Source organism: Heteronotia binoei, unplaced genomic scaffold (genome assembly GCF_032191835.1).
Source record: "Heteronotia binoei isolate CCM8104 ecotype False Entrance Well unplaced genomic scaffold, APGP_CSIRO_Hbin_v1 ptg000860l, whole genome shotgun sequence".
NCBI lineage: Eukaryota > Metazoa > Chordata > Lepidosauria > Squamata > Gekkonidae > Heteronotia > Heteronotia binoei.
Window position 1 is genome coordinate 639537 of NW_026800113.1, and position 13355 is coordinate 652891.

Sequence of the window (13355 nt, forward strand, 5' to 3'; positions counted from 1 at the left end):
AGACGGACGGACGGATGGAAGGAAGGAAGGAAGGGAAGGAAGAAGGGAGGGAGGGAAGGGAGGAAGGAAGGGAGGGGAGGGAGGGAAGAAAGGAAGGGAGGGATGAAAATAGATGGGGAGAGGGAAGGGAGGAGTGGTAATAAAGCAACTTTAACTTTAAATGTTGTGATTTAAAGAGAGAAATGCCTTCTACAAGCCAGCTAACTGAGCTGTGGGAACTTCAAGAGCCACACAATATTTGTGAAAGAGCTGAACGTGGCTCCCAAGCCACAGTTTGGCCACGCCTGGCCCCTCAGCTGCTCCTGGATTCGAATCCGTCTGCCCTCCTGTGCAGGGGCTCTAAGCAGCTTCCCCGCCCCACTAGGCCCTCGAAGAAGAGAGCAACGAAGGGGACCAGCCCTCTTGGGAATCACTCACCATAATGCCCCCGAACTCGGACGCCATCCTGCCCCCAGAGCGACACCGCCGGCTTGCTGTGGAAGGCCAGCCAGGAAGGGGGAATGGTGAAGGGCTTCTGCAGTCCCTTCCCAAAACCTGCCCTTTCCAAACACGACGATGCTTGGCCAGGGGAGGCCCTGCACGGCCCAGTCGAGTCTTGCTTCTCTTCCCGGCAGCTGCCTGCCTCTCAGCCCTCCCGCCCGTGCCGAGCGCTCTTGTTTTCCCCTCGCAGGGGCGTCAGCGGCAGGCAAGAGAGCAGCGGCACGGCCCCATCTGCAAACTCCCCAAAGGGCAGGACTGCCACCTGAACACGCTCCGGCACGGCTTCACCCAACTCTCCCGGGAGCCACTGTTTGTCGGTGGCGAGTTTTCCCCTGCCCACTTCGAGGCATTTTGTTCCAACGTTCCCAGGTTGCCCCCACTCATCTTGCAACGACTCAGCGTAGAAAGTCACTGGGGGGGGGGGGAGTGCAATTAGGTGAAAGGGCAGAGACCACAGTAGGGCCCCTTAGAGTTTTACACCCTGTCTTTCCAGGTCATGTACTGGAGAAGGGGGGATGCTCACACTCAGTACCCAATAATTTTCCCAACAGGAAGCAGTTTGGCTCACTTTCTTGAGCCACCTGGAAGTATTTGCCGGGAACTTGAAGATGGTGATCGTATCATTTCTCAGTCGCCTCCTCTCCAGGCTAAACATGCCCAGCTCCTTCAACCTTTCCTCATAGGACTTGGTCTCCAGACCCCTCACCATCTTCGTCGCCTTCCTCTGGACCCGTTCCAGCTTGTCTAGATCCTTCTTAAAAGGTGGTACCCAAAACTGAACATAATACTCCAGGTGAGGTCTTACCAGAGCAGAGTAAAGCGATACCATCGCATCACATGATCTGGACACTAGACTTCTGTTGATACAGCCCAAAATTGCATTGGCCTTTTTAGCCGCCGCATCACACTGCTGACTCATGTTCAGCATATGATCCACTAAGACCCCGAGATCCTTTTCGCACAGACTACTGCTAAGACAAGTCTCCCCCATCCTATAACCATGCATTGGATTTTTCCTACCTAAATGCAGAACTTTATATTTATCCCTGTTAAAATGGAGAGCCGGTTTGGTGCAGTGGTGAAGCGTGAAGACTCTTATCTGGGAGAACCGGGTTTGATTCCCCACTCCTTCACTTGCACCTGCTAGCATAGCCTTGGGTTAGCCATAGCTCTGGCAGAAGTTGTCCTTGAAAGGGCAGCTGCTGTTAGAGCCCTCTCAGCCCGACCCACCCCTCAGGGTGTCTGTTGTGGGGGAGGAAGGGAAAGGAGATTGTGAGCCGCTCTGAGACTCTCCGGACTGGAGGGCGGGATATAAATCCAATATCTTCATCTACCTCACAGGGTGTCTGTTGTGGGGGAGGAAGGTAAAGGAGATCGTGAGCCGCTCTGAGACTCTCCGGAGTGGAAGGTGGGATATAAATCCAATATCTTCATCTACCTCACAGGGTGTCTGTTGAGGGGGGGGAGAAGGGAAAAGAGATTGTGAGCCGCTCTGAGACTCTTCGGAGTGGAAGGTGGGATATAAATCCAATATCTTCATCTACCTCACAGGGTGTCTGTTGTGGGGGAGGAAGGCAAAGGAGATTGTGAGCCTCTCTGAGACTCTTCAGAGTGGAGGGCGGGATATAAATCCAATATCTTCATCTACCTCACAGGGTGTCTGTTGTGGGGGAGGAAGGGAAAGGAGATTGTGAGCCGCTCTGAGACTCTTCGGAGTGGAGGGCGGGATATAAATCCAATATCTTCATCTACCTCACAGGGTGTCTGTTGTGGGGGAGGAAGGGAAAGGAGATTGTGAGCCGCTCTGAGACTCTTCAGAGCGGAGGGCGGGATATAAATCCAATATCTTCATCTACCTCACAGGGTATCTGTTGAGGGGGGGGAGAAGGGAAAAGAGATTGTGAGCCGCTCTGAGACTCTTCGGAGTGGAAGGTGGGATATAAATCCAATATCTTCATCTACCTCACAGGGTATCTGTTGAGGGGGGGGAGAAGGGAAAAGAGATTGTGAGCCGCTCTGAGACTCTTCGGAGTGGAAGGTGGGATATAAATCCAATATCTTCATCTACCTCACAGGGTGTCTGTTGTGGGGGAGGAAGGCAAAGGAGATTGTGAGCCGCTCTAAGACTCTTCGGAGTGGAGGGCGGGATATAAATCCAATATCTTCATCTACCTCACAGGGTGTCTGTTGTGGGGGAGGAAGGGAAAAGAGATTGTGAGCCGCTCTGAGACTCTTCGGAGTGGAGGGCGGGATATAAATCCAATATCTTCATCTACCTCACAGGGTGTCTGTTGTGGGGGAGGAAGGGAAAGGAGATTGTGAGCCGCTCTGAGACTCTTCAGAGCGGAGGGCGGGATATAAATCCAATATCTTCATCTACCTCACAGGGTGTCTGTTTTGGGGGAGGAAGGGAAAGGAGATTGTGAGCCGCTCTGAGACTCTTCGGAGTGGAGGGCGGGATATAAATCCAATATCTTCATCTACCTCACAGGGTGTCTGTTGTGGGGGAGGAAGGGAAAGGAGATTGTGAGCTGCTCTGAGACTCTTCAGAGTGGAGGGTGGGATATAAATCCAATATCTTCATCTACCTGTTGTGGGGGAGGAAGGTAAAGGAGATTGTGAGCCACTCTGAGACTCTTCGGAGTGGAGGGCAGGATATAAATCCAATATCTTCATCTACCTCACAGGGTGTCTGTTGTGGGGGAGGAAGGTAAAGGAGATTGTGAGCCACTCTGAGACTCTTCGGAGTGGAGGGCGGGATATAAATCCAATCTCTTCTTCCATTTTATTGGTTTTAGCCCAGTTTTCTAGCCTGTCAAGTTCATCCTGTACCTTTTTCTGTCCTCTACTGTGTTTGCAACCCCTCCCAATATAGCATCATCTGCAAATTTAATAAGCATTGCCTTATTAGAGATTGGATTTCTACCCTGCCCTTCACTCAGAGTAGGTTACAATCTCCTTCCCCTTTCTCTCTGCACAACAGACACCCTTTGAGGTAGGTGGGGCTGAGAGAGTTTTGAGAACACTGTGACTGACCCAAGGTCACCTAGCTGGCGGCATGAGGGAGGAGTGGAGAATCAAACCTAGTTCTCCAGATTAGACTCAGGCTCTCAAAACTGTCTCTGAGTCACAGAGGGTGGGGTCAGTCAGAAACCTGCATTTCTAAGGCTGAGGCACATTTGTTGTGTACAGACCCCAAAAACCCCTTCCCAGGAACTGAATCTGTTGATGCAGCCAGTTTGGTGTAGTGGTTAAGTGTGCGGACTCTTATCTGGGAGAACCAGGTTTGATTCCCCACTCTTCCACTTGCACCTGCTGGAATGGCCTTGGGTCAGCCATAGCTCTGGCAGAGGTTGTCCTTGAAAGGGCAGCTGCTGTTGGAGCCCTCTCCAGCCCCACCAACCTCACAGGGTGTCTGTTGTAAGGGGAGGAAGGTAAAGGAGATTGTGAGCCGCTCTGAGACTCTTCGGAGTGGAGGGTGGGATATAAATCCAATATCTTCCATCTACCTCACAGGGTGTCTGTTGTGGGGGGGGGGGGTGTAAAGGAGATTGTGAGTTGCTCTGAGACTCTTCAGAGTGGAGGGCGGGATATAAATCCAATATCTTCATCTACCTCACAGGGTGTCTGTTGTGGGGGGGGGGGGGGTGTAAAGGAGATTGTGAGTTGCTCTGAGACTCTTCAGAGTGGAGGGCGGGATATAAATCCAATATCATCATCTTCTTCTTCTTCTTGAATCAAAACAAGGAAAAGGAAGGCAGGGGAAAAGCATCATTGGGGCAATGTCTGGGCACCAAAACTTAGCTTTTTGGGTCATTAAAACCGCACACGGATTGTGGACTTTCAAGAGTTCTTTGTTGAAGAGAAGTTTTCACAACAAAACATGCCAAAACTCAGAAAGATGCTGAGGTTTCCATAAACATGCTGGTCTCTGCGCCTGTCTTTCCTGACGAGAAAGGAAACGCACGGGAGGGCTTTCCAAATGGGAGCTGGGTTCCCCTTGGGGGTTCTTCATCCCCACTCAGTCTTGCAAGAGCCATTCCAGCTTGCCATGTGGTGCTCCCACCGGATCTACTCCCCCGGCTCTCCCCACAGCCAGGAGGGGGGGCTCGCAGGAGACTCTCCGCAAGAACTGGCGTGCGCCTCCACCTCAGCAGCAGAGAACCGGCCCTGGCAGATGGGGCAGGAGACCCAGCGGTCAGGCTGCTCCCCCCACAAGGATGGCGAGGAGAAGGCACTTGCTCCAAACTCTTCCTCTCCGCAGCTGGAGGCGTGAGCTGGTAAAACATCAGCAGGGAAACAACCTGTGGGAAGGAGATGGCAGAGAGGGGTAAGAGAGACACATGAAGCTGCCCTAGACCGACTCAGACCCTTGGTCCGTCAAATTCAGCACTGTCTACTCAGACTGGCGGCAGCCAGTTTGGTGTAGTGGTTAAGGAGAAACGTCACCTGCGGGGTGACATGATGGAGGTTTACAAGATTATGCATGGGGTGGAGAAAGTAGAGAAAGAAGTCCTTTTCTCCCTTTCTCACAATACAAGAACTCGTGGGCATTCAATGAAATTGCTGAGCAGTCAGGTTAAAACGGCTAAAAGGAAGTCCTTCTTCACCCAAATGATGATTAACATGTGGAATTCACTGCCACAGGAGGTGGTGGTGGCTGCAAGCACAGCCAGCTTCAAGAGGGGGTTAGATAAAAATATGGAGCAGAGGTCCATCAGTGGCTATTAGCCACAGTGTGTGTGTGTGTGTGTGTGTGTGTGTGTATATTTGGCCACTGTGTGACACAGAGTGTTGGACTGTATGGGCCATTGGTCTGATCCAACAGGGCTTCTCTTATGTTCTTATGTTAAGTGCATGGACTCTTATTTGGAGAACCAGTTACAGGGCAGGATATAAATCCAATATCATCATCTTCTTCTTCTCTCCAGGGGCTAAGTCTTTCACATCATCTACTGCCAGATCTTTTTTAACTGGAGATAAGAAGTGAAGCAGATGTTCTACCACTCAGCCACAGCCCCTCCCAACAGAGAAGAATTGCAGATTTATATCCCATCTTCCCTGAATCAGAGGCTCAGAGCGGCTTACAATCTCCTATATCTTCCTCCCCCACAACAGACACCCTGTGAGGTGGGTGGGGCTGAGAGGGCTCTCACAGCAGCTGCTCTTTCAAGGACAATCCCTGCGAGAGCTCTGGCTGACCCAAGGCCATTCCAGCAGCTGCAGGTGGAGGAGTGGGGAATCGGACCCGGTTCTCCCAGATAAGAGAGCTCTGGCTGACCCAAGGCCATTCCAGCAGGTGCAAGTGGAGGAGGGGGAATCAAACCCGGTTCTCCCAGATAAGGGAGCTCTGGCTGACCCAAGGCCATTCCAGCAGCTGCAGGTGGAGGAGTGGGGAATCGGACCCGGTTCTCCCAGATAAGAGAGCTCTGGCTGACCCAAGGCCATTCCAGCAGCTGCAAGTGGAGGACTGGAGAATCAAACCCGGTTCTCCCAGATAAAGAGTCCACACACTTAACCGCTACACCAAACCGGCTCTCTGAAGGCAGGCATCTGTTAATGGAGGGGAGAAACCTGGGGTTTGCTATTTTATTTCTAGTTTTTAGTTGTTATTATAAGCCACCTTGAACCACAAGAAAAAGTAAGTAAAGATTTTAAGAAATGAAAATGATCCAACTTTAGGTTCAGCAGCTGGTCAAGATGAAAGGGTAGGATCTCTTTTATCCCTGACAGTTAATTAAAGTTGCCGAGGAAATTGTAGATTTATGGCTGTTTTAATTGCAAGCAGGAGTTAAATTTAGCCTTTTAATCTCTCTAGAGCAGTTAACGAGGTAGTATCAAGATGCACCTGGAAGATTATTTCATCAACAGTACACGGGACTGATCGTATTCTCTAGAGAATAATTGCATGTTAGGAAGATTTATTAAAGTCTGTAATTGTCCTTCCGCCCCCTCCATAAAGTATCCTCTATATGAGGCAAATCAGATTTCTATGAAAGGCCTGTCAAAAGATCTAGACGAGCTATTTCTACAAAGAAAGACGGGACATAAATGTTTTACTTCCTTTCTTTTCATCCAATAAAAGCTTTAAGATCCACAGATCGTGAGCCGTGATTAGCTATGTAAATGTTTAAATAAATAAATGGGGAAGGGGATTCGACAGGCAAGGTGCCACTACTGGAAAAGCCCCGTTTCTACCTGCCACCTGCCTCATCTCTGCAGTCGGAAGCACAGAGAGGAGAGGATTGTAACTGGTGGGCAGGGCCGTTTGGGAAGAGGCGGTCTCTCTACAATAAAGGGGCAACTGGAGACAAATCGATATAAATCTATGGTGTGGCCTCATTTGGAGTACTGTGTACAATTCTGGTTGCCGCACCTCAAAAATGATATTCTAGCATTAGAAAAAGTGCAGAAAAGGGCAACTAGAATGATTCAAGGGTTGGAGCACTTTCTCTATGAAGAAAGGTTAAAACGGTTGGGGCTTTTTAGCTTGGAGAACGTCGACTGCGGGGTGACATGATAGAGGTTTACAAGATTATGCATGGGATGGAGAAGGTAGAGAAAGAAGTCCTTTCCTCCCTTTCTCACAATACAAGAACTCATGGGCATTCAATGAGATAGACAGATTCAAGAGGGGATTGGATACGCATATGGAGCACAGGTCCATCAGTGGCTATTAGCCACAGCATATTGTTGGAACTCTCTGTCTGAGGCGGTGATGCTCTGTATTTTTGGTGCTTGGGGGGGGGCAACAGTGAGAGGGCTTTTAGTGTCCTGGCCCCACTGATGGACCTCCTGATGACACCCGTTGTTGTTTTTTTGCCACTGTGTGACACAGAGTGTTGGACTGGATGGGCCACTGACCTGATCCAACATGGCTTCTCTTATGTTCTTATGGATGGGCCATTGGACTGAACCAACAGGGCTTCTCTTATGTTCTTATGTGACACAGAGTGTTGGACTGGAGGGGCTATTGGCCTGATCCAACATGGCTTCTCTTATGTGACACAGAGTGTTGGACTGGAGGGGCCACTGGCCTGATCCAACAGGGCTTCTCTTATGTTCTTATGACCGCGCCCACGCACCCAAATGAACATTTCACTGTCCGTCTCCAGGGGAACCATATAACCCTCCCCAGCAACTCATAAAGGAACAAACATGCTTCTCCAACAGGGCCATTAGGTGGAAGTCGAAAACCAGGAAGCAGTCAAGGAAACGGAACTCAGGAATGGGACAGAAATGGGATTTAGAAAGAAACTGATTGGCAACAAAAGTAGCTGCCTGCAGATGGCGCCGCTGTCCTCACAAACTGTCACTTGCAATGGACTTTTTCAAGTCCTAAAGAAGGGGTCCCCCAGCGTCGTGCCCAGGGGCTCCATGGCACCTGCCAATCACTTTTCTGGCACACACCCCCAATGGTTTTAGAAAGTGGGTGGCACCAGGTGCCCCACCCACCCTGTGTCAGCATTCCAAAATTGCCCACAGGCTCAAAAAGAAGACCACCACAGATTTATACCCCGCCCTTCTCTCTGAATCAGAGCCTCAGAGCAGCTTACAGTCTCCTGTATCTCCTTCCCCCACAACAGACAACCTCTGAGAGCTCTCACAGCAGCTGCCCTTTCAAGGACAACTCAGCGACAGATATGGCTGACCCAGGACCATTCCGGCAGCTGCAAGTGGAAGAAGATGACTGTAGATTTATACCCCACCCTTCTCTCTGAATCAAAGTCTCAGAGGGGCTTACAATCTCCTTTATCTCCTTCCCCCACAAGAGACACTGTGAGGTGGGTGGGGCTGAGAGGACTCTCCCAGAAGCTGCCCTTTCAAGGACAACTCCTGTGGTAGAAGAAGAAGATGATATTGGATTTATATCCCACCCTCCACTCCGAATCTCAGAGCAGCTTACAATCTCCTTTATCTCCTTCCCCCACAACAGACACCCTGTGGGGCGGCTGGGGCTGAGAGAACTCTCCCAGCAGCTGCCCTTTCAAGGACAACTCCTACGAGAGCTATGGCTGACCCAAGGCCATTCTGGCAGCAGCAAGTGGAAAAGTGGGGAATGAAACTCGGTTCTCCCAGATAAGAGTCCGTGTACTTAACCACTACTCCAAACTGGCTCTCTTAGAAGAAGATATTGGGTTTATACCCCGCCCTCCACTCAGAGACTCAGAGCGGCTTACAATCTCCTATATCTTCTCCCCCCACAACAGACACCCTGTGAGGTGGGTGGGGCTGAGAGGGCTCTCACAGCAGCTGCCCTTTCAAGGACAACCTCTGCCACAGCTATGGCTGACCCAAGGCCTTCCAGCAGGTGCAAGTGGAAGAGTGGGGGAATCAAACCTGGTTCTCCCAGACAAAAGTCCACGCACTTAACCACTACACCAAACTTGCTTTCTTAGAAGATCTTCCTCCCCCACAATAGACACCCTGTGAAGTGGGTGGGGCTGAGAGGGCTCTCACAGCAGCTGACCTTTCAAGGACAGCTCTGCGAGAGCTATGGATGACTCAGTCCATTCCAGCAGGTGCAAGTGGAGAAGTGGGGAATCAAACTCGGTTCCATGCACTTAACCACTACACCAAACTGGCTCTCTATTAGAACTCTGGCTGACCCAAGGTCATTCCAGCAGCTGCAAGTGAAGTGGGGAATCAAACCCGGTTCTCCCAGATAAGAGTCCGCGCACTTCACCACTATGCCAAACTGGATCTAAAAATGCTGGGCGACCCGCCCCTGCCCTAAATAAGAGAGCTCTCTTCACCCCTTCTGCCCCAGTTTGGAGAGCCAGTTTGGTGTAGTGGTTAAGTGTGCGGACTCTTATCTGGGAGAACTGGGTTTGATTCCCCACTCCTCCACTTGCACCTGCTGGAATGGCCTTGGGTCAGCCATAGCTCTGGCAGAGGTTGTCCTTGAAAGGGCAGCTGCTGTGAGAGCCCTCTCAGCCTCACCCACCTCACAGGGTGTCTGTTGTGGGGGAGGAAGGGAAAGGAGATTGTGAGCCGCTCTGAGACTCTTCGGAGTGGAGGGCAGGATATAAATCCAATATCTTCATCTACCTCACAGGGTCTCTGTTGTGGGGGAGGAAGGCAAAGGAGATTGTGAGCCGCTCTGAGACTCTTTGGAGTGAAGAGCAGGATATAAATCCAATATCATCATCGTCAACTATCTACTCACCTTCACAGATGGGGCACGTGCCCACCCCATCAGCCTTTTCTGGCCCGCCCTCTTCGTCTTCACTCAGCTCCTTGTCGCTTTCCATCTCTGGCCACCTTCCTTTCCGACCGCAGATTCTTCCCTTTTGTCGAAAGCTGAGCCTCGGCCCGACGGAGGAGGCTGCGACAGACCTGCAGACAAACTTTACATTTACTCATTTAAAAACCCAGATACTTTTCATGCTGCTCAGTGCAGACTTCAAAGCCCTTAATGGTTTGGCACAATGTTCCCTCTAAGCTCCAGAGTCTCATGAGCAAATATTAAGAACACAATGCAGCCAATCCTTAAAGGAGGAGGAGAGAGGAGGAAGATATTGGATTTATATCCCACCCTATACAGAGTCGGACTCGACTGTGCGACTGAACAACAACAAAATACTCTGAATCTCAGAGTCTCAGAGCGGCTCACAATCTCCTTTCCCTTCCTTTCCCACAACAGACACCCTGTGAGGTGGGTGAGGCTGAGAGGGCTCTCACAGCGGCTGCCCTTTCAAGGACAACCTCTGCCAGAGCTATGGCTGACCCAAGGTCATATCAGCAGCTGCAAGTGGAAGAGTGGGGAATCAAACCCGGTTCTCCCAGATAAGAGTCCGCGCACTTAACCACTACACCAAACTGGCCTTCCAACAGGAGAGGAGGAGGAAGAAGAAGAATTGCAGATTTATACCCTACCCTTCTCTCTGAATCATAGTCTCAGAGCAGCTTACAATCGCCTATATCTTCTCCCCCCACAACAGACACCCTGTGAGGTGGGTGGGGCTGAGAGGGCTCAGACAGGAGCTGCCCTTTCAAGGACAACCTCTGCCAGAGCTCTGGTTGATCCAAGACCATTCCAGCAGCTGCAAGTGGAGGAGTGGGGAATCAAACCCGGTTCTCCCAGATAAGAGAGCTCTGGCTGACCCAAGGCCATTCCAGCAGCTGCAAATGGAGGAGTGGGGAATCAAACCCGGTTCTCCCAGATAAGAGAGCTCTGACTGACCCAAGGCCATTCCAGCAGGTGCAAGTGGAGGAGGGGGGAATCAAACCCGGTTCTCCCAGATAAGAGAGCTCTGGCTGACCCAAGGCCATTCCAGCAGCTGCAAGTGGAGGAGTGGGGAATCAAACCCGGTTCTCCCAGATAAGAGAGCTCTGGCTGACCCAAGGCCATTCCAGCAGCTGCAAGTGGAGGAGTGGGGAATCAAACCCGGTTCTCCGAGATAAGAGAGCTCTGACTGACCCAAGGCCATTCCAGCAGGTGCAAGTGGAGGAGTGGGGAATCAAACCCGGTTCTCCCAGATAAGAGAGCTATGGCTGACCCAAGGCCATTCCAGCAGCTGCGAGTCGAGGAGTGGGGAACCAAACCCGGTTCTCCCAGATAAGAGTCCGCGCACTCAACCACTACACCAAACTGGCTCTCAGGGCTACACATAGCTGATGTAACCAATCCTCCAAGAGCTTACAGTAGGCCCTTTAATAAGAGCCCTGTAAGCTGGCTTTTAGGTTGGCCTTTGGAAGGCAACCACGTTTTACAAAAAAACCATTGTTTTACAAAAAACCACGTTTTACAAAAAAAGCCATTGTTTTCACCGGCTTCCTGCAGAGGATTCTCTGGGAAATATTAAGCCACGGAATATCTTACATTCGAAACCACTGAGACAGACCGTGCCCCCCTTCATTATCTGCTTGGCAAACAGGCTGCAAATTCTCCAGCAGAGAAAGAGTTACAGGATTTCCCCTTTAAACCTGTGGGCTCCCCAAGCTCACTTCTAAGCAGAGGTTCCAGGGATCAGACCTGACGGAGCCGTCCACGTGCAAGAGCGTTCCAGACCTCACCTTCTGTAAGAGAGGGTGTGAGGCAAAGCACCCCGAACCCGCCTCAAGGGTTAATGTGAATGGTAACAGGCTTGTTCCATCCTGCAGTTGTTACTAATTGGTCTCTTGGCCCACACAGCCCTTATCATCTTCAAGGCCAGAGCTCTCTCTCTCTCTCGGCTTGGCTTCGTGAACGAATGAGAACCTGCGGCCCATAGGAGGGGAGGGGAGGAATCACGGGTGATGAGGTAATGTTCTAGAGGGTTCCAGCAAGAAGGTGTCCTGATTGGGTGTCACTATCGCCAAGAAACCATAACGGAGGGAAAGAGCCCAGAGAAAGGAGGCTAGCTTGGATTCGGAGGAGCTGAAGGCCCCTGCCCTATGACATTGCAAGAGACAGCAACGTAGACAGTGGATAAACTATGGCCAGGGTTTGCTCCTGTTTGGTGTAGTGGTTAAGTGTACGGACTCTTATCTTGGCGAACCGGGTTTGATCCCCCACTCCTCCACTTGCACCTGCTAGCATGGCCTTGGGTCAGCCATAGCCCTTGAAAGGGCAGCTGCTGTGAGAGCCCTCTCAGCCCCGCCCACCTCGCAGGGTGTCTGTTGGTGGGGAGGAAGGGAAAGGAGATTGTAGGCTGCTCTGAGGCTCTGTCTTTGAAAGGGCAGCTCCTGGGAGAGCTCTCTCAGCCCCACCCACCTCACAGGGTGTCTGTTGTGGGGGAGGAAGGGAAAGGAGATTGTAGGCTGCTCTGAGGCTCTGTCTTTGAAAGGGCAGCTCCTGGGAGAGCTCTCTCAGCCCCACCCACCTCACAGGGTGTCTGTTGTGGGGGAGGAAGGGAAAGGAGATTGTAGGCTGCTCTGAGGCTCTGTCTTTGAAAGGGCAGCTCCTGGGAGAGCTCTCTCAGCCCCACCCACCTCACAGGGTGTCTGTTGTGGGGGAGGAAGGGAAAGGAGATTGTAGGCTGCTCTGAGACTCTGTCCTTGAAAGGGCAGCTGCTGTGAGAGCCCTCTCAGCCCTGCCCACCTCACAGGGTGTCTGTTGGTGGGGAGGAAGGGAAAGGAGATTGTAGGCTGCTCTGAGGCTCTGTCCTTGAAAGGGCAGCTCCTGGGAGAGCTCTCTCAGCCCCACCCACCTCACAGGGCGTCTGCTGTGGGGGAGGAAGGGAAAGGAGATTGTGAGCCGCTCTGAGACTCTTCGGAGTGGAGGGCAGGATATAAATCCAATATATTCTTCTTTGTCTTCTCCCTTGTGTCCAACAGCTCTGGGAGCCCGGGGGGGGGGGGGTTCAGCCTTGAGCTTCTCGACAGGGGGCCGGGACCTCTCTTTGCTGATCAACCCCCGTTCTCTGGGCCAGGTGGGGATCTGTCCATGCACCTGCCTGACACGGAACATGAGACTCTCAGAGGAAGAACATGCTTTAAATGCAGCAGAATTACCTCCCAGCCCTGCAGCGCGATGCCCTCCTCCTCTTGGCTTTCATATGGTCTCTTCTTGCAGACGATTCCTGCCCAGACCCTGTGGAAGAAACCAAGCTGTGCCACGTGGGGCAGGAAAGAGTTCCTGCTGTAAGACTGGGGAAGGGTGGGGTTACCCCCTCCCAGTGAATGAGACCGTCACACAGAGAGAAAGACACAAAAGGCTGGTAAGTCAGAAACACCCAGGAAGGCTTCTCCGAACGTTTCTGAAGAAGGCAGCCTCGCCTCTCCCAGAAGCTCATACCCCAAAATCTTATCTGTCTCTGTGGTGCTCCTGAACGAGAACCAAGCTCTCCTCTGAACGGCTCTCCCAGGAGATCCCGTACATACCAACCTTCTAAATCCAGACAAGCCTGCTGAGGTGCAATTAGTGCCCCAGCAGCCGGGCAATGGAAAGA

The 13355-nt window shown here is 51.6% G+C and overlaps 2 protein-coding genes across 3 annotated transcripts in view; both read right to left on the bottom strand.

Moving 5' to 3' along the window:
* The window catches only part of LOC132590836 (short transient receptor potential channel 2-like), a 37803-nt gene extending 37359 nt beyond the window's left edge, over positions 1–444 (bottom strand). The window contains exon 1 of the mRNA XM_060263768.1: positions 418–444. Coding sequence (XP_060119751.1) covers positions 418–444 — 27 coding nt within the window. The remainder of the gene's footprint in view (positions 1–417) is intronic.
* A 3873-nt stretch (positions 445–4317) lies between these two features.
* XNDC1N (XRCC1 N-terminal domain containing 1, N-terminal like) overlaps positions 4318–13355 on the bottom strand; it is a 38666-nt gene continuing 29628 nt past the window's right edge. For both annotated transcript variants that reach the window (XM_060263775.1, XM_060263776.1), the window contains exons 8-10: positions 12919–12997; positions 9650–9819; positions 4318–4784 (exon numbers count right to left, since the gene is read on the bottom strand). In XM_060263775.1, the coding sequence (XP_060119758.1) occupies positions 4552–4784; positions 9650–9819; positions 12919–12997 (482 nt within the window). In that variant the 3' untranslated portion in view covers positions 4318–4551. The remainder of the gene's footprint in view (positions 4785–9649; positions 9820–12918; positions 12998–13355) is intronic.